This window comes from Muntiacus reevesi, chromosome 2 (genome assembly GCF_963930625.1).
Source record: "Muntiacus reevesi chromosome 2, mMunRee1.1, whole genome shotgun sequence".
In the NCBI taxonomy this organism is placed as follows: domain Eukaryota; kingdom Metazoa; phylum Chordata; class Mammalia; order Artiodactyla; family Cervidae; genus Muntiacus; species Muntiacus reevesi.
The window spans coordinates 29,731,219-29,750,393 of NC_089250.1; the positions used below are offsets into that span (position 1 = coordinate 29,731,219).

At 37.9% G+C, this 19,175-nt stretch overlaps 1 protein-coding gene across 1 annotated transcript in view; it reads right to left on the reverse strand.

Moving 5' to 3' along the window:
* MINDY3 (MINDY lysine 48 deubiquitinase 3) overlaps positions 1 to 4,813 on the reverse strand; it is an 86,305-nt gene extending 81,492 nt beyond the window's left edge. Inside the window, exon 1 of the mRNA XM_065921169.1 lies at positions 4,508 to 4,813. Coding sequence (XP_065777241.1) covers positions 4,508 to 4,601 — 94 coding nt within the window. The 5' untranslated portion in view covers positions 4,602 to 4,813. The remainder of the gene's footprint in view (positions 1 to 4,507) is intronic.
* Positions 4,814 to 19,175: the final 14,362 nt, after the last annotated feature.

Here is a 19,175-nt window from a genome sequence, read left to right on the forward strand (position 1 = left end):
CTACATTTATCTCTTGCTGTCTCTTGGGGTTGTTGCTAAGATTCAGCAAGATTTTCAGAAACTGTAAAGCATAATACAAACGTAAGGTATTATCATAAATATTTTGAACTTAAAAATACATTACGTACTCAAAGTACCAAGAAATTGACTTTATCACATAAGTTACAAATTGGAGATTTTAAAAATTGATTTTTTAGGTCAAATGTGATGTACGTAGGTTTCAGAAAGTAAAATCTATATTGGAAATATAAGGCTTCCAACAACAACAAAGATCTCTGTAGTTATGTGATCCATAGTACTGACTTACCTTCACATCACACTTTTGGATTTTAACCCAAATGTTTTAACTCCTGACTACATTTTTAGACTTACATTTTTACTGATCCCTCAACTTTTCACATTATTTGAAATCTTTTTTAATCATATAGTAAACACTGTCTTACACAGAAAGTGCAAAATTCTAATTTCAAACAACCACAGCTCCAAACACTCCACCTCCACCCTAGAACACACTGAACTGCAATAAACAGCAAAACTGGGTTTCTCTTCTGGCTAATCTTTAGGTGAGACAATGAAGTAACTTAAAGCTGGAAAGGAACGGGGTAGAAAAAAGGAAAAGATGGGTTTTCAGAGTTTATAATGTACATCAGAGTTGGCTTGTTTTTTAAATGCAGATTTGGAACACAGCCACACCCATCTTATCAAGGGCTGATTCTGCTGCAATGCCAGAGACAATAAAGTCACTGGCCCTTTAAAGAAAATATTTGCCAAACACTGGTTAGACAATCAATACTGAAAAGAAAACAAAGTCTCAACCAGCGAAAATGTTTTCCTTTGTAATAAGATTAATATTTACTTTTGTTAGATCATGATGACTCTCATTCTGGTTCTGCTGGGTTAAGGTCAACTTGACCACTTCCAATCATCTCCACCACCACTCTCCCGGTCTAAGTCACGGTCTTTTACCCCCTGGATCACTGCAATTCTCTCTCATTTGGTCTTGTTGTCTCACTCTATCACTACAGTCCATCCTCAAATTTAGCAGTCAGGTCAGTCCTTTAAAAATTGTCATGTCGTTGTCTCTCCTTTGTTCCAAACCTCCCAATACCAAAGTCCTTATAATGGCCTATAAAATCTTAGTTATCTGGGCCATATTGTTCCTTATATCATCTTTATTGGTCCCCTCTTCCCTCATTCCGTCTCCAGCCAAACTAACCTCCTTCCCGTTCCTTAACCAGATGTAGTCTGCGTTAAGTCTTTTATGATGGCTATCCTCGCTGCCTGGAATACTCCTCAGATACCTGCGTGACTAATGCAGTTACTTCAAGAGTTTTTTCAAATCTCATCTTAAACTGAGGCTTTTCCAGGCAACTTCACCCTATAATTCCTACTTCTTTACCTTCTAGTATATATACTTTTTATGCCGTATTTGTTATTTGTCTTCCTTTGCGCCCTATCAAGTAGGCCTGGAACACTTCGGTTTGAGAGAAAGGAAGGATAAATGATATTTACAAATAATGAAGTAGAAAAAACATTTTTCCTTTAAAAAGCATTAGTGGCAATTGAGCAGGAGGGAAGTAGGCAGGAGTAGGGAGTAAATGTCCAAGTTAAACAACAAAACAACTTCAAATCTTTAAATTATGTGGCTTATTGGCTTTAAAATAAAAACTGCAAAAAAAAAAACCCTAAAAAACCAAAACACAAAACCTCAAACCAAAACTCTACTTGTCTCTCTTTTTAAAAAAAGTATTCACAAAAGAGAATTATCTTAAACTGCCAATTGAATTTTAAAAGGACAGACACACACACACACACACACACACACAAAAACCTACGTGCTACTCCTGCACTTACTGCTTTAACATATTATCTAAAGCTGCCAAATCAATTAAAGGGAGGAGGGGGAACTCCTAAAGCTATTTAACATATCAAAGGAATTTAACAGGACCAATCAGTATAGTTTCATAAATGGAATATTCCTGGACATAGTTCTATAAATATTTATGCCAAAGACCTTACATCTATAACTTGCTTCCAAAAGATAATGAGGTTACAGTTGTCGATTCAAAGCATAGCTACAGATGATGAAATAAAGCCAAAGCTGATGTCACATTACGAATGCAGTAAGTCAAGTGCAGCAAAGCAGTGTCTTGTGTCTTTCCCAAATCATTGCCACAGCAACCTTCAGCAATGATTTCTGTCTCCTCTGAGAAAGAATAAATGAATACAAAGTCAACAGAACAAAATCAGTGACAACATCGCTCTGATTCAAAAGTGGTAACTTAAAAATACATATTTGGTTGCCTTAAAATCATGATCAATTTAAGACCTTGAAGAATCAACCACAATATAGCTGCACTCTGTAAAGAGCAAAAAGTAAATAACCTTTTATTTTCAAATGATATTGATTGAACACATCTTGTTAAGGAACTTCCCTCTGACTACAAGATGGTAGAGCATTCTAATGTGTGATTATGAAGTGATCTAATTAACAATAATTTCTTGTAACTGTCAGGGCATGGCTAGAGAGTGATCTTTGGCTTGATCTATCCTACAATTAAGCACTTTCTAAATTAAGCTATCATTTTCTGAGTGTTTATGTCAGATATTGTGTTAAGTACTTGCCTTTAATCCTCACAACAAACCTGTAAGATCGGCATTAGTATTATCTGCTCTCCACAGAGAAGAAAACTGAGGTTTAAATTAAAAAACTTGAACCTAGAACCAAAGAATGCCTATTCCAAAGACTGCTCTTGCTCCTAACCATTATTAGAACTGCCTCTCTGAATTCTCCTTATATCTGCAACACAGTACTAAAATAAATGAGGCCAAATATCACTCTATTCTGTGCTGTATTACTGCTTAATTAACAAAAAGTAAAACCTTTCTCAATCTTACAATCTTGCATGCTTTAGGGCTATTCATTACTAGAATAAATAAGACAAATAGGAAAATAAGTTTTAAAACAGAACTTGCAAGTGTGAATGCCCATAATTTCTGAAAAAAATCAGTTAAGTGACAAAATTAGGTGTGTAAAAAGAGTCAAACTAATTACATGTCTGGTTAAAAACAGAAGGAAAAACAAGACAGAGCTGTGACTTGTAATTCACTCTCTGTAACTTTGGCCTGGTCATTTAGCCTTCGGGACTCATTTTTCTCATCTTCAAACAAAGAGTAATGGACTAAATAACCTAACTAGCTGTTATACATTATGATTCCGTTTTTACCAGGTCTTAGAAGTATCTGAGAGGGAAGAAGAGAATATTTAAACCCTAAATGTGTGCTTCTAAGTAAACATTATGAAGTAAAGCCATAGATATACTATGCTAAATTTACCCCAAATCCTTTGAGAATCAGTATTTTCTAAATAAATGTAACAAAATATTTTAATACTACTACTAAATAGCTACTATTTATTGGCTTGTGATGTTTTACATACACACATTACCCATCCTTCTGACTTCAAAGACTATTCTGTTAACTTCACTTAACCTCACCAGTCTTTCTTATCACCTTAACCAATGTGTCCGTTTTGTGTTAATATTAAAACGCACGAGTTAGGGATGATTACTAGCATAAAGTGCCCAACGCAGGGCCTGGGACAGCTCTGGAATTAAGTGTGTGTGTGTGTGTGTGTGTGTGTGTGTGTGTGTGTGTGTGTGTGTGTGTGTGTGTGTGTGTGTGTGTGTGTGTGTGTGTGTGTGTGTTTTCAGCTCTGGAATTAAGTGTGTGTGTGTGTGTGTGTGTGTGTGTGTGTGTGTGTGTGTGTGTGTGTGTGTGTGTTTTCAGCTCTGGAATTAAGTGTGTGTGTGTGTGTGTGTGTGTGTGTGTGTGTGTGTGTTTTCTATTTCACAATTATTCGTAGTATTAACAAAACTTCTTATATAATTCAAAATCCTGTCTGAATAATCAGATCGGCGCAGGAAGTTCTATGAGCCACGGAACAGATACTAAATCATCTCAAAATCAGGGATATCGGGGTGCAGAAAACACTTTGCAGCCGCATTTTTGCACCGAGTACCACGCCTAACAGCCTAGTTAAAATACAAACTGCACCATCGTTTCGTGGAATTAGCCACAGTGAGTTTCACGTGGACTTCCCTTCTCTCCAAAATTAGACCAAACACCAAGATGAAGCCTCGTTAGGGGGTAAAGACCCAGGAGGCCACAGCAAGTCTTGAGAAATGGATACCAAGGCACAGGGCACACCTTCAGTGTTACGCCCTGCAGCCCGACGGCGGCCCCCTTCTCCTTTCCAGCCCAAAAGGCAGCCCAGGGAGCGGCAGGGGCACTTCGGGTCTTTAGCCGCCAGCTGGAACCATTCTCCTACTCAACCTCTACCCCCTGAAAGGGCAGGGCGTTTCTAGACAGTCCAGTGTCAGTGCAAAGCAGGGGAATTGGGACAGAGTGCAGGGTACGGGAGGGAACTGGCGCGAGAGGCGTCACTGCTCGACTCTCTCGGGGCAAAAAGAAGCGGGGGCTGGAAGCCAGAGTCCAGCCGGGGTACCTTGCGTCCAGCGGCAGAAGATGGTGTCAGAGAGACCGGGGCTGCTGTTGGTGCCCCACACCAGCTCCATCAGCTCTTTAGTCAGTTCGGACATGATGGGATGCCGGCGAGCTGGTCTTGGCTTTCAGGACTCCTGCCCCGGCACATGGGGAAGGGGCGGCTTCCGAGATCAGAGTGGCGGGACGGCGGCGGTAAACGAGCTTGAAGGTCAGACGGGAGAGAGGCAAAAGGAGACAGACCTACTTGCAGGGACCCCGCCTGTCAAGCCCGGTCGGAGCGGCAGCGAGGAGTTTCCCGTACCGGAAGTACCGGAGCCACTTCCGGCTTCTCTTTCACTACCGCCCCCACGGCCGGAGGGGCAGGCGGCGCCTCCCCGGAAGCGGAAGTGGGGGTGGGGCGAGAAGAGCTGCAGGGGACAGTTCAGGCCACTGGCCTTTCTGAACTCAGTGCAAGGAGGCCGTGGTGCGGTGGCTGCTTTTGTGTTGGCAGGAGCATCGCGTCCCGTGTGCGTTAGCATATTTCTACCACTGAAGAATACCTCCTTCTCCGCACTGCTTTGGGCTTAGCCGGAGGCCCCCAGGCCCAAGCTCTGGGACTCAGAACATAACCTATACCTTAAGATTTGTAATATTAATTATGCCAAACTACAGCTTTAAGAGTATGGTTGAGTCTCCTTGAGGAAACATTCACGTCTGTGTGGAGAGCCGCCCATAAATTGAAGGCTCTCAATCTCTTGCTACGTCACATTAAGTTAAACCAACTATCAACATAACTGAAGAATGTGGCCAAATGAGTGTTAAAAATGCCTGACCCGAGCATAACGGAGAATTACAAACCTCTTTACAGGAATACAGATTCAAAGCGGCCCGTTTGTAAATGGTAGAGCAATTTTACCTACAATTTTGAAGACTGTAGGGTGTATGGGCAACACGTGAGCTTAAAGACCAGGTTTCAATCATTGACAAGCATTCAGCTAAATTTAGTGGCTTCCCTTAGTTGGTGACGGCTTGAGAATCTTGGCGTGCTGCGGTCCATAGGGGTCGCAAAGAATTGGACACGACTGAGTGAGTGAACTGAATTGAACTGAAAAATTTCTATTTGTGACACTTACAAAGAAGAAAATTTATTCTGACTGAATTTGGAATTTCAAACAAAAACGCAAAAATCTGATAGGCTACTTCCAGGCAGCAAATAACGGGAGTTTGCTAATTTATACTCTATTTTTGACTTAAGTAACCTTTGCTGTTGTTAAAAGGAATTTCTCAAAGTACCTGAACCATATCCATTGACTTCTTCCCAATCTTTACCCCTTGTGAAATGTCCTTTATCCTGTTTTTCAAACCAAATCTTATTCATTCTTCAAGATGTATGTTGACTTAAAAAATACAGCCTAAAAATTAAAAGTTTTTTTTTTTTTTTTAATTCAGTGAGAATTTTTAGGACTTTAAGCCCGGGAAACAGCATCTCTAGTAACCCTGAGAGAACTGCTCTGAGGAGGCGAGGGGAGGAGACAGGTTAATAGAAGTTTTGCAACCAAGGGTAGGTAGTCTGAACATCAAAAGATTATTGTTAATTAAAGGAAGCCAGATATCCCACAACCCAGTAATCTTGGGCTTCACTGGTGGCTCAGATGGTAAAGGATACACCTGCAATGCAGGAGATCTGGGTTCGATCCCTGGGTGCGGAAGATTCCCCTAGAGGAGGGCATGGCAACCCTCTTCAGTATTCTTGCCTGGAGAATTCCCCTGGACAGAGGAGCCTGGCAGGCTACAGTCCATGGGGTTGCAAAGAGCTGGACACAACTGAGCGACTAAGCACATCACAGATATCCCAAGCTAAAGAATTAAGTGCTTTTCTATGTCTGGGAAGATGCAAGAGTCTGGGATCACTGAAATCATTTCTTTCAGATGTATCTCAGCTATCCTGGGCCAGTAGCCTGTGTTTTTCACATCCTGAGCTCCACTGGGGCTAACCTTAGGGAGTAGCTACAGTCATGGTGGCTGCTAGTCCACTGGTACCCTTCTTCCTGAGGGCCCTCAGGGCTCAGGAATTCACATTGGAGTGCTGTAATCACGGATGATTGTGATATCCCTGTTTACCTGATATGGCAGGAAATACTCCATTTCTTGGTGCTTCCCTGGTGGCTCAGATGGTAAAGAATCTGCCTGCAATGCAGGATCCAGAGTTGGGCTGATCCCTTGGCAAAGGGAATGGCTACCCACTCCAATATTCTTGCCTGGAGAATTCCATGGACACAGGAGCCTGGTGGGCTACAGTCCATGGGGTCACAAAGAGTGGGACACAATTTAACAACTAACACTTCCACTTTTCACTCTACTTCTCACATAGTATAAATGGTACTTTGTAATAAAGCCTTCTCCAATTGTTACAATATAAAAGGAAATTTTTAGCTTCTGAAATTTCATGAAAGTGAAAGTGAAGTTGCTCAGTCATGTCCGACTTGTTGCGATCCTGTGGACTATAACCTACCAGGCTCCTCTGTCCATGGGATTTTTCCAGGCAAGAATACTGGAGTGGGTTGCCATTTTGTGACTTGCTTATGACAATTACTGTCGTTTGTAATTTGCAAATAATTATTTATTCTTCTCCTGTGGTAGATGTTTAAGGAAGATGAGGACCTGTCTTATTCATAGTACCTAGTAGAGAGCCTTGAATATAACTGTATCTCCATATTAGAATGAAACTTGCCTTTATGGAACTTAAGACTTAACTTATGGAACTTAAGAATTCAAGAAGTGAGGAAATGAGGGGAAGTACCAATGACTGGTTCAAGTAAATGTCTATTATTTGCACAGGCGATTTATAATTTGCAAAATTATTTCGTTTCCTAAAAGACATAGAAGAGCCAATGTTCATAGATCCTGTAAGTGGCAGAACTCTAACGTCAAATACAAGTTGGCACTTGCCATGGGTGCTTGCCATCTACCTTTAATCTACAAGGATTAAATCATGTGCCACTGCAGCTGCTAATTTTTTAACACCCTTGAAAGGACTTCAGGGTGAAGAACAGAAATGTAGCATTCTGTGCTCTGGAAAAAATGGGCAGAACAGGTCTTCAGATAGTTAGATATTTTGAGGAGCTGATTTTATAAGCCCAATTCTTGTACCTTGTCATATCTAGAAAAGCGCTAAAATCCTTCATGGTGATGACAGCTTGTTGTGACTAGCAGAAACCTTCCAAAAATATGTGCTTGATTGCATGTACACCCCCTTCACCAGAATCACTTATATACTGACCTTCATCACTACCTCTTCAGAGCAGTTTCTCAGGGCTATCTGAAATGCTGTCTCTCAGGCTATAGTCCTCATTTTGCCCCAAATAAAACTTAACTCACAGTTCTCAAACTGCATTTTTTTAAAGTCAGCAATAAGTTCAGAGGTGTTTGCCATATTTTTCTCTTTTCATTATTATAGAGGCATAGTTATAGATATAATTGCCCATGAATAGAAATAAATACTTTCAAAAAAATTTTTAATGCAATATTTCTTGATCCATGATTTTTCTTAGTTTTCAGCTGTGATGAAACTGGCAGAATCTTGGGTATATGTTAATATGCATAATCTTTCTACCTTTAGGTTATATTCTCTATTTGCAACATGCTTTAAAATTTTAAATTAACTGGACATATTTTTAACAAGGAATATTTGATAAATTATTTATGTTGCTTAATTATTCATTACTTGCTACATTTGAATTGTGATGTTACTTACACTACATTAGAAATTCAAATTAATGTTCATTTAACATTTTTTTAGCTAGTAATTATTTAGAAAAATAACAATAATTGTAACAGTCAAGTTTGTTGCATATATTTCTGGTACAGAAGGATAATGCCTTTTTCATTTTTATAATGACTTGAAAATTATGTAATTTTTCTTTGGCATATTTATCTTGCTCCATATTTACCATAATATTTTTTTCCTTAGGACCATCTATTAGTCTTAGTCTAAGTAGCTAACTCATGTCCAACTCTTGTGACCCAATTGACTTTAGCCTGCTAGGCTCCTCTGTCCATTGGATTTTCCAAGCAAGAATGTTGGAGTGGGTTGCCATTTCCTTCTCCAGGTTGCCATTTCCCAACCCGGGGAATCAAACCCAGGTCTCCTGCATTGAAGGCAAATTCTTTACCACTGAGCTACGAGGAAAGCCCAGGACCATCTATAGTTTTGATTAAATTGATGTGTGTCATTAAGATGCACATATACATGAATGCTCAGCAGCTCAGTCATGTCAGACTCTTTGTGACCGCATGGACTATAGTCCGTCCACTAGGCTCCTCTGTCCATGGAATTTTCCAGGTAAGAATACTGGAGCAAGTTGACATATAGGTTGCATAAATGATCTTTAATCCTAAAAGAGAGTCTTAAAATATCAGAACTTCCTGTTAACATGTTAAATTTTATTTGTAGTATTTCTCTTTCCAATTCAAGTCAGGGCACCTCCATAAAGCTGGGCTAAGATTACCAGAATCATTAATTCTCTTTATCCAAATTCACTATTTCAAAGAAACAGAATTACTCATTATCAAATGCTAACTCCATGCTGAATTATTCTGTTGTCTTTCCCCAAATTTCCCTGTCAAAAAAAAGCAAAACAGCTTCATAACCATGTTCCTAGCAACTACCATGAAGGAACACTTCTCCAACTAGAAGCCCTCAGCTTCTAATTTAGTATATTTGTACCACTTATTTAAGAGAAATCAATCTGTCAGAAATCCACTCTACAATAAGATAAGTTCTAGGCAGGTTACTAAAACAATCCTCTCTGTATTTATTAATAAAAGCTATTTCATGTATATGCCCCTTGGCTTCCAATAACAGTGTAACTCTGTCGAGCACATGAAATTCTTTTCTTTGCATCATACTAAACACATTTCAGTTCCTTTTAAATCCACCACTGTCATGCTCAGGTATGACATAAAATGTCATTTCCTACAAACACAAACACGTGGTGGAAAAGGGGTTCTGTCATTAAATGCTGAGTTAAACAAACTCAGGCAAGAGATGCTCAAAATTCTCCAAGGGCAGTTTCAACAGTACGTGAACCAAGAACTTCCAGATGTTCAAGCTGGACTTAGAAAAGGCAGAGGAACCAGAGGTCAAATTGCCGATATCCACTGGATCATTGAAAAAGCAAGAAAGTTCCAGAAAAACATATACTTCTGCTTTATTGACTACACCAAAGCCTTTGACTGTGTGGATCACAACAAACTGGAAAATTCTTCAAGGGATGGGAATACCAGACCACTTTACCTGCCTCCTGAGAAATCTGTATGCAGGTCAAGAAGCAACAGTTCCAAAGAACTGGACACGGAACAACGGACTGGTTCCAAATTGGGAAAGGAGTGCATCAAAGCTGTATATTGTCACCCTGCTTATTTAAATTATATGCAGAGTACATCATGCAAAATGCCAGGCTGGATGAAGCACAAGTTGAAATCAAGATTTCTGGGAGAAATATCAATAACCTCAGATATACAAATGACACCACCCTTATGGCAGAAAGCGAAATGGAGCTGAGGAGCCTCTTGATGAAAATGAAAGAGGAGAGTGAAAATATTGCCTTAAAACTCAACATTCAAAAAATGAAGATCATGGCATCTGGTCCAATCACTTCATGGCAAATAGATGGGGAAACAATGGAAACAGTGACAGACGGTATTTTCTTGGGCTCCAAAATCACTGCAGATGGTGACTGAATCCATGAAATTAAAAGACACTTGCTCCTTGGAAGAAAAGTTATGACCAAACTAGACAGTATATTAAAAAGCAGAGAGACATTACTTTGCCAACAAAGGTCCATCTAATCAAAGCTATGGTTTTTCTAGTGGTCATGTATGGATGTGAGAGTTGGACTACAAAGAAAGTTGAGAACCGAAGAACTGATGCTTTTGAACTGTGGTGTTGGAGAAAACTCTTGAGAGTCCCTTGGACTGCAAGGAGATCTAACCAGTCCATCCTAAAGGAAATCAGTTCTGAATATTCATTGAAAGGACTGATGCTGAAGCTGATGCTTCAATACTTTGGCCACCTGATGCAAAAAACTGACTCACTTGAAAAGATCCTGATGTTGGGAAAGATTGAAGAAGGGAGAAGAAGGGGATGACAGAGGATGAGATGATTGGATGGCATCACCCACTCAATGGTCATGAGGTTGAGTAAGCTTGGGAATTGGTGATAGGGAAACCTGGCGTGCTACAGTCCATGGGGTCGCAAAAAGTCAGACACAACTGAATGACTGAACTGAGCTGAGCAAGAGATGGAATTTTATTTGAATCATTTTGTTCTCTGAGTTTCTCACAGTTTATTTCTACAGAAAACTGTTTGGAAATCATTGGCCACAGTATAATGAAATAGATTTTTTTTAAACTTTTTTTTCTTAGGTTATTTGGATGTAGACCATCATTAAAGTCTTTACTGAATTTGTTACACTATTGCTTCTGTTTTTTGTTTTTTGGCCACAAGGCATGTGTGATCTTAGTTTTCTGACTAGGGACTGAACACACGCCCCATACGTTGGAAGGGGAGATCTTAACCACTGGACCACTAGGGAAGTCCCTAATGGAATAGATTTTTGGTAAGAATTAGAAAGCCTGGATGTTAGTTTTACTTTGGGTACTGTGACCTTGGATGACTCACTTAACTCAGTATACTGTGCCTTCTCCATTTATCAGTTTAGTTCAGTCGCTCAGTCGTGTCTGACTCTTTGTGACCCCATGAATCACAGCACGCCAGGCCTCCCTGTCCATCACCAACTCCCGGAGTTTCCTCAAACTCAAGTCCATCGAGTTGGTGATGCCATTCAGCCATCTCATCCTCTGTCATCCCCTCCTCGTGTCCCCCATCCCTTCCAGCATCAGGGTCTTTTCCGATGAGTCAACTCTTCTCATCAGGTGGCCTAAGTATTGGAGTTTCAGCTTCGACATCAGTCCTTCCAATGAACACCCAGGACTGGTTTCCTTTAGGATGGACTGGTTGGATCTCCTTGCAGCCCAAGGGACTCTCAAGAGTCTTCTCCAACATCAGAGTTCAAAAGCATCAATTCTTCAGCGCTCAGTTTTCTTCACAGTCCAACTCTCACATCCATACATGACTACTGGAAAAACCATAGCCTTGACTAGACGAACCTTTGTTGGCAAAGTAATGTCTCTGCTTTTCACTATGCTATCTAGGTTGGTCATAACTTTCCATTTATAGTAAGGACTACATTTAAATCATCTCTTAATATCCCATTTACTTTAGATCATGCCCAGTTCTGATTTTTAAAACTGGCTGATCAGAAGTTAAGATATATAGAAGGAGTGAGAAGAAAACGAATGTTGAGCAAGTATAAAGAGTCAACAGTTTAGCACTATTCTTCACTAACACATAGAATTAAAGAGGTTGGTAATTTACCACTTGTCATTTAGTTGTGCTAAAATTTAAACTACGATCAACTTCAAACTTGCATATTAATCCAGAAGTAACTATATTAAATGAGTATATAAAATATACACACTTGGATGTGTCACAAGTACTTCAGACTTAGTATGTGCTAAATCAAATATCTTGCCCCAGAAAACCTTCTCCCCTTTTCATGTTTCATTATCAGTGAATGGTGCCATTCTGTATAAACATGCACATTTTTTAATGTTCTCTATTTTGATAAAATAAACAAGCACTTTGAGCCTCAGATGCCACATACAGAAAATAAACTTACTAAAAATTACATCATACAGAGATTATGGGATTTAACAGAGTACACAGAAAAAAAATGCGTAATGAAAAATGCTATTCTTATGTTAGCTATATTGATGGTTTGAACCAGGAACCTTGGGGAGAAAGGTGGAAGATGAGTTATTGCTGCATTTGAGCTGGAGAAAACATCAGAGATGTTTGAACTGGACAGAATTTAGTATTTTGGCCACACTGTGTGGCATATGGGATCTTAGTTCTCCGACCAGGGATCAAACCTGTGTCCTCTGCATTAGAAGCAATCGTCTTAACCACTGAACCACCGAGGAAGTCCCTTGAATTGGATAGAATTTTGACTAGCAAAGACAGGGAGGATGTGCATTTAGGCATGAAATATTGCAGCAGGAGCCTGGCATCAGTGTCACTAGAGAGATGAGTGAAGAATGTCAGATTAAGGAGGTGCTATAGACTGAATTGTGCCTCTTCCAAATTCATATGCTGAAGCCTTAGCCTCAATGTGACTTGCAAATAATGCCTTTAAGGAGGTAGTTAAGCTTAAATGGCATCATAAATATGGGATTCTAATCCAATTGAACTGGTGTGCTAATAAGAAAAGGAAGAGACACCAGATATCTCCCTCTTTCTCTCTCCCCTCTCAGTTCTCTTTCTCCCCCATCTTTATCTTTGGTTTTCTACTGTTCTACTGTGTTATCTTGGTATGGGTCATTTCTATTTATCCTGCTTAGTATTTGTTGTACATTTTCAAATTGTAAATTTATGTCTTTTATCAACTTGGAAAATATTTCAGCCATTTAATTTTTAATATTTTTTTTCTCAGTCATTATTATCCATCCTTGGAAATCCTAACAGACATACATTGGGTTTAGCCACTCAGTCTCCCATGCTCAACTTGCCTTCTATATATGCCATTTATTTTCCTCTGCATAAAATATATGTAAAATAAAGTCTTCATCTTTTAATCTCTGCTCACCTCTGTCTTTACTGCTTTTAGCAAATTTAATTGAAAATTTAAATCTCAATGGTTTCATTTTTATTTATACAAATCCTTTGGTTGTTTTCCAGATTTTCCAGAAGTTTTATAATAGTATTTTCTAGCTCATTTTTTATGAAATGTTTTGTTAGTTCTATGATTTGGATTATAAGCTTTTTTTCTTGTTTTGGATGTACTGTAGTCTAGCTCATTTTTTATGAAATGTTTTGTTAGTTCTATGATTTGGATTATAAGCTTTTTTTCCTGTTTTGGATGTACTGTACAGTGTGTGGGATCTCAGTTCCCTGACCAAGCACTGACCCTAGGTCACTGCACTGAAATCCCAGAATCCTAACCACTAGGCCACCAGGCGACTCCCAAACTTGTTTTTAAATGAAGTTTGGTTTGTGGGACTCTCGTGTGACTGTATTATCTAGATTGAATATTTGTCCCTCAGGGAAATTTTGAATTTGCGTATTGTGCTGCCATAGATCAGTTTTATGTTGCGTTTTGAGATGAAATATTCCTGGATGACACAGAGAGTGAAAATGATAACTGCAGCCTATATGGGGAAGATACATCATTACAAATTCTCAAATGTGGCTCTTTATTGATCCATCTAGATTCTGTGTCAAGACAGAGACCCTTACTTGTCATTTTTTGGAAAAGTTTTCCACAAACTTCTGCACAGCAAAGGAAACCATAAGCAAAATAAAAAGAAAACCTACAGAATGGGAGAAAATATTTGCAAATGATGCAAGTGATAAGGGCTTTATTTCCAAAATACATAAATGGCTCATACCACTCAACAACAACAAAAAATAAACAACCCAATCAAAAAATGGGCAGAAGACCAAAATAGACATTTATCCAAAGAAGAAATACACATGGCCAAGAGACACACAAACATTGCTAGTTATTAGAGAAATGCAAATTAAAACTGCAGTGTGGGCCCACTTCACACTGGTCAGAATGGCCGTCATTAAAAAGTCTACAAATAACAAACTCTGGTGGGGGTGTGGTGAAAAGGGAACCCTCCTACACTGTTGGTGGGAATATAAGTTGGTATAGCCACTCTGAAAAACAGTGTGAAGATTCCTCAGAAAACTGAAGCAGGGTTATCATATGATCTACCAACCTTACTCCTGAACATATATCCAGACAAAACTATAATTCAAAAAGATACACACACCACCATGTTCATAGCATCACTATTCACAATAACCAAGACATATATGCATTTATACTCAGCCATAAAAAAGAATGAAATACTGTCATTACAGCAACATGGATGCAACTAGAGATTATCATACTAAGTAAAGTAAGTTAGAAAGAGAAAGACAAATATCATATGATGTCACTTATGTTTGTAATCTAAAATATGACACAAATGAACCTATCTATGAAACAAAAACAGAATTATAGATATAGAGAACAGACTGGTGATTGCCAAGAGGAAAGGGGTTGGGGGAGGGATGGAATGGGAGATTAGGGTTAGCAGATGTAAGCTTTTTTAATATAGAATGGATAAACAACAAGGTCCTATTGTATAGCATAAAGAACTATATTCAATATCCTATGATAAACCATAATGGAAAAAAATACATTAAAAAAATGTGTGTGTGTGTGTGTGTGTGTGTGTGTATAACTGAATTTGTCTAACTTTTTGAAATCCAATAGTTGGTAGCCTGCTAGGCTCCTCTGTCCATGGAAATCTCCGGGCAAGAATACTGGAGTAGGTAGCCATTCCCTTCTCCAGGGGATCTTCTCAACCCAGGGATTGAACCGAGTTTTCAATCAGATTCTTTACCATCTGAACCACCAGGGAAGTCCAAAACAGAACTTAACACCTATTGTAAATCAACTATATACTTATATTTCAATTAAAAATATTGAAAACTAATTTCAAGTATATACTTTCTTATGTTCAAGAAATGATTAGCCCTTAAAGGAATGCTGTGCCATTCCACAGAATGCCAGAAAGTCAAAGAACAATTGGTATAAGCCAGTCAATTACCACCTAACCATCTCATTGATAGATTTCATCTCATCAGTAGTCAATGATGTGTATATCCATATCTTGATTTGTAATTCCAATAAATATTTGATATTGCATCTGTAATTTTAGGATATCGATTCTTCAATTCCATCAACAGGTGGTGCCATTGCATTATAGTTTGAATTTTGTGAACAAAAAACCTTTTTGGAGTAGTTGCACCTATAAGCATCTTCCCTTTCCCAAAAGCTTCGCTCATTGTATTTGTACCTTAGGAACCTTGATTTTATGATTTGTTTAAAACATGTATATTGTTGAAATTTATGTCCTGGAGTAAACTTGGCTGGATTCTTCTAGTTTATATAATACTTCTAGAAATTTCAGGATATAGTGTGTGCCATTTTGTTGACAAAGCAACTAGTAACCAAAAATAATAACTATGTATTCTGATATCTACAGGACAATGTATGTTTTATAATTTCAGATTATCACAAGTTATCATTTTATAAAGAAAATTACAGGCCAATATCCCTGATGAATATAGGTGCAAAAACACTCTAAAACAGAATTCAGCAGTACATGAAAAGCATCACTCACCATGAGCAAATGAGATTTACCCTTGGGATGCAAGGATGGTCTAACACACAGAAATCAATGTGATCAACCATATTATTAGAATAAAAAAATTATATGGTCTCAGTAAACACAAAAAAGCATGTGGCAAAAAACATCGATGCATGATAAAAGTTTGTAAATTAGGTATAAAAGGAATATATTTCAACATAATAAAGGCCATATATGACAAGGCCACAGAAAATTTTATAATTTTTAAAATACTCCTTTGCAACCCACTCCAGTATTCTTGTCTGGAGAACTCCATGGACAGAAGAGCCTGGGGGGCTACAGTCCATGGGGTCTCAAAGAGTCGGACACGACTGAGTAACTAACAACACTTGCATTTGTAACAGAACACCTCTGCATTTTTTCTTTTTTGTACTGAGAAAAGCAAGACAACACTCAATGTTTATTTAGGTATGGGTTATTTTTTAAAGATACTATTAAATATTACCTTGGTCACACCTCTGTCAAGAGATCTCTTTACGGTTCAGTATTCCCTGGGCGATCTCTTCATGTTGCAGCAAGTTCTGCAGGGTCAGCTTGGAATGGAATGGGCGAACCCCACAGGCTCCGGCCCTTTCCGAGTTCTCCCTTTGGTCCACTGTGTAAACTGGCAAAGCTATTTCCCTCGAGAGAGCTTGTCCAAGTCACAGCATGATCACAGAAGGTGGTAATAAGAAGTTGTGACTCACCAAAAGAACTTACTTTGAGGTTTCTTGTAATTCTCCTCAGTGATTTCAGGAACCCATAACTTGTCTAAGCTAATTAGTCCTGCATTGTTGATGTGGATGATCTGAGAAAAAGAAACTGAAAATAATACAGTTCTTTAGCAATACTAAAAATGTATACACAGACAACAAGTCTAAAAATGTACACAACACAAATGTCAAGAAATGAAACAAACATACTTAAAATCATTTGCATCAATTTGATGAGCAGATCAGCAGATGGAAAACTCAGCTCAGAGTAGACAAAATACAATTTATTTGGCAGCAGAAATCCAAGTTAGGGGCTACATGTTAAATGATACAATTATCAACACACTGGATACATTTTATTTTATTATAAACTAAGAAATGTTAACATAATTCTCCTTCAGTATAATAATTCTCATTTATTAGCACACCTCTATGGTTCAAAGGCACATTTTCAAATTTATTATCAGATTTACTCTCATTGATTCTTATGATACAACTCTGTAATAATCGCCATTTCATAATCAAGATAAGTTTTCAAAAATTACACTGAACTAAGTATTGGAGCCCATAGTAAGCCAGATCCTTTTAAGTTATGTGTTCTTTTCATTACACAATGAGGAGTGAAAAGAGTAAATTTTAACAACTGAAGTTGTTCTGTAGTACAGTAAGGGAAGAAGTTTAGAGGAAAATACATAGAATAATCCAAATGTTATTTTTATTAAATTGTGATAAGAAATGATATACATCTGATCCTCTCCATGAATTATCCTAACATACTGCAATTCTGTCTTTAGTAGGGTTTAAAATGGGCAGGTAGGATCTCTTTGATTTTCAGATCTGGTGCTTTTTATGGTTGGAGTGGTAAGTGAAGAGTGGGGAATATTTTTCTTGGCACAAAAAAAGAGTGAAGGCATATCCCAGACATATTGTGTTAATATTCAATTCCTCTCTGCCATTATGCTTTTTCAAAGTTTGGTTGTAGGTCTTTATCCATTCTGTGAAAAATCATAAGATTTTACATTTGCACTTTTTCCTTTATGTCCAGAAAGTAAATTCATGATTTTTTTTAACAAGAGAGAACTTTTTATCTTGTTTGAGATTTTGTTTTCATTGATAGTAGAAAGTACTCTTATATTTATTGAAAATTTTGCTGCTCAATTTTTTACAGAGAAATTTTATGCAAAGTGACTATCTATTGCATATAACATGTATTATATATAACAATAAGTTTATATAATTTAAGACACTGGGGAAAATCAAGAAGATTTTGTTGTTAAAAGTTGCAGAAAACAGTTGAAGCTACAAGGAGGACAAGATGCTTCTAGGGGAAGATACTTTTTGAAGTGAGTTACAAGACATTGTTTGCATCCTTCATAGTATAAAGAAAAAATTCCCTTGATCCAGAAAATATTATAAGGATAGAAAATATGAAATAGGTAAGGAAAAAAATAGAAATGAATGTTACAAAAGGGATGTTTAGGGATTTTCCTGGTAGTCCAGTGATTAAGATTCCTTGCTCCCAATATAGGGGGCTAGAGTTCAATTCCTGGTCGGGGACCTAAGATCCTGCATGCTACCTGGTGCAACCAAAAATGACAACAACAACAAAATGAATATACATGGGAGAAAGATTGTGAAAAAACCCAAAAACACAGAAGAAGAAAGATTTGAAATGGAGGCAATAAAGAGCATAATTCATGATACAGGTAATCAGTTTGGTACTAACGTACAAAAATTTGGATAACTCTTCCAGAATGCATATGAAAGATTAAAGCCATGCATAAAGTTATGATAGAATAAATTACACAGTGGATGGAGACTCAAAATAAAGAGACTTGGATGGAATTAACTCTCTGAGGGGAAGGACATTGTTTCTGCTTCGCTCATCGAGTTTGGGGGAGTGCCTGCTTCATAGTAGACATTCATTATTTATTTGTTGAAAAAATAATTAATTGGTTATTGCATCAGTTAAGATGCTTTTACGTTTATGTTTTAGGAAACTCAACTGAAAGGGGCTTAGACATTAATGAAAATGGTTCACATAATTAATAGCCCCAAAATAGGATGAAGGTCAAGATTGGTTAATCAGTGGTTCAACAATATCATCAAGGACCAATATTCTTACAATTCCTCAGTATACACTTTATTTTATTGTAAATTCCACTTGGAGTTTTGGAATATTGGCTACTTCCTCATTCATGTCCAGTGAAATAAAGAGAACAGTTCTTTAACTTTTGCTCAAGTGTTCTTCCTCAGTTTCACTAATTTAGTTAATAAATCCAACTCTGTTGCCAGGGGATTGCTCTGCTGTTGATTGGCTTAAGCTTAAAGTTAGAACCCAGTCCATAAGAAGAGTGATGTGATTGCAATGATGAGTTTATACCAATCAGAGATCATTCCTGGAACGCAGGCTACTTTACTCCATCCTTTTGCTGCTACATAGTAACAGAAGGATAAAACCAGACAGTGAGAGTTTCACCACACATTCTTTACAAAATTTATAAAGAAGATATTTGAGGCAAATAATACAGCAGATACAATTTTAAAAAGTCTTTTGCTGAAGAAAGATTCATGTATACATATTAGAAAGGCAGTGCTGGGGCTGCCATACAAAATACCACAGATTGTGTGGCTTCAACAAAAGAACTGTGTTTTCGAACACAGTTTGGA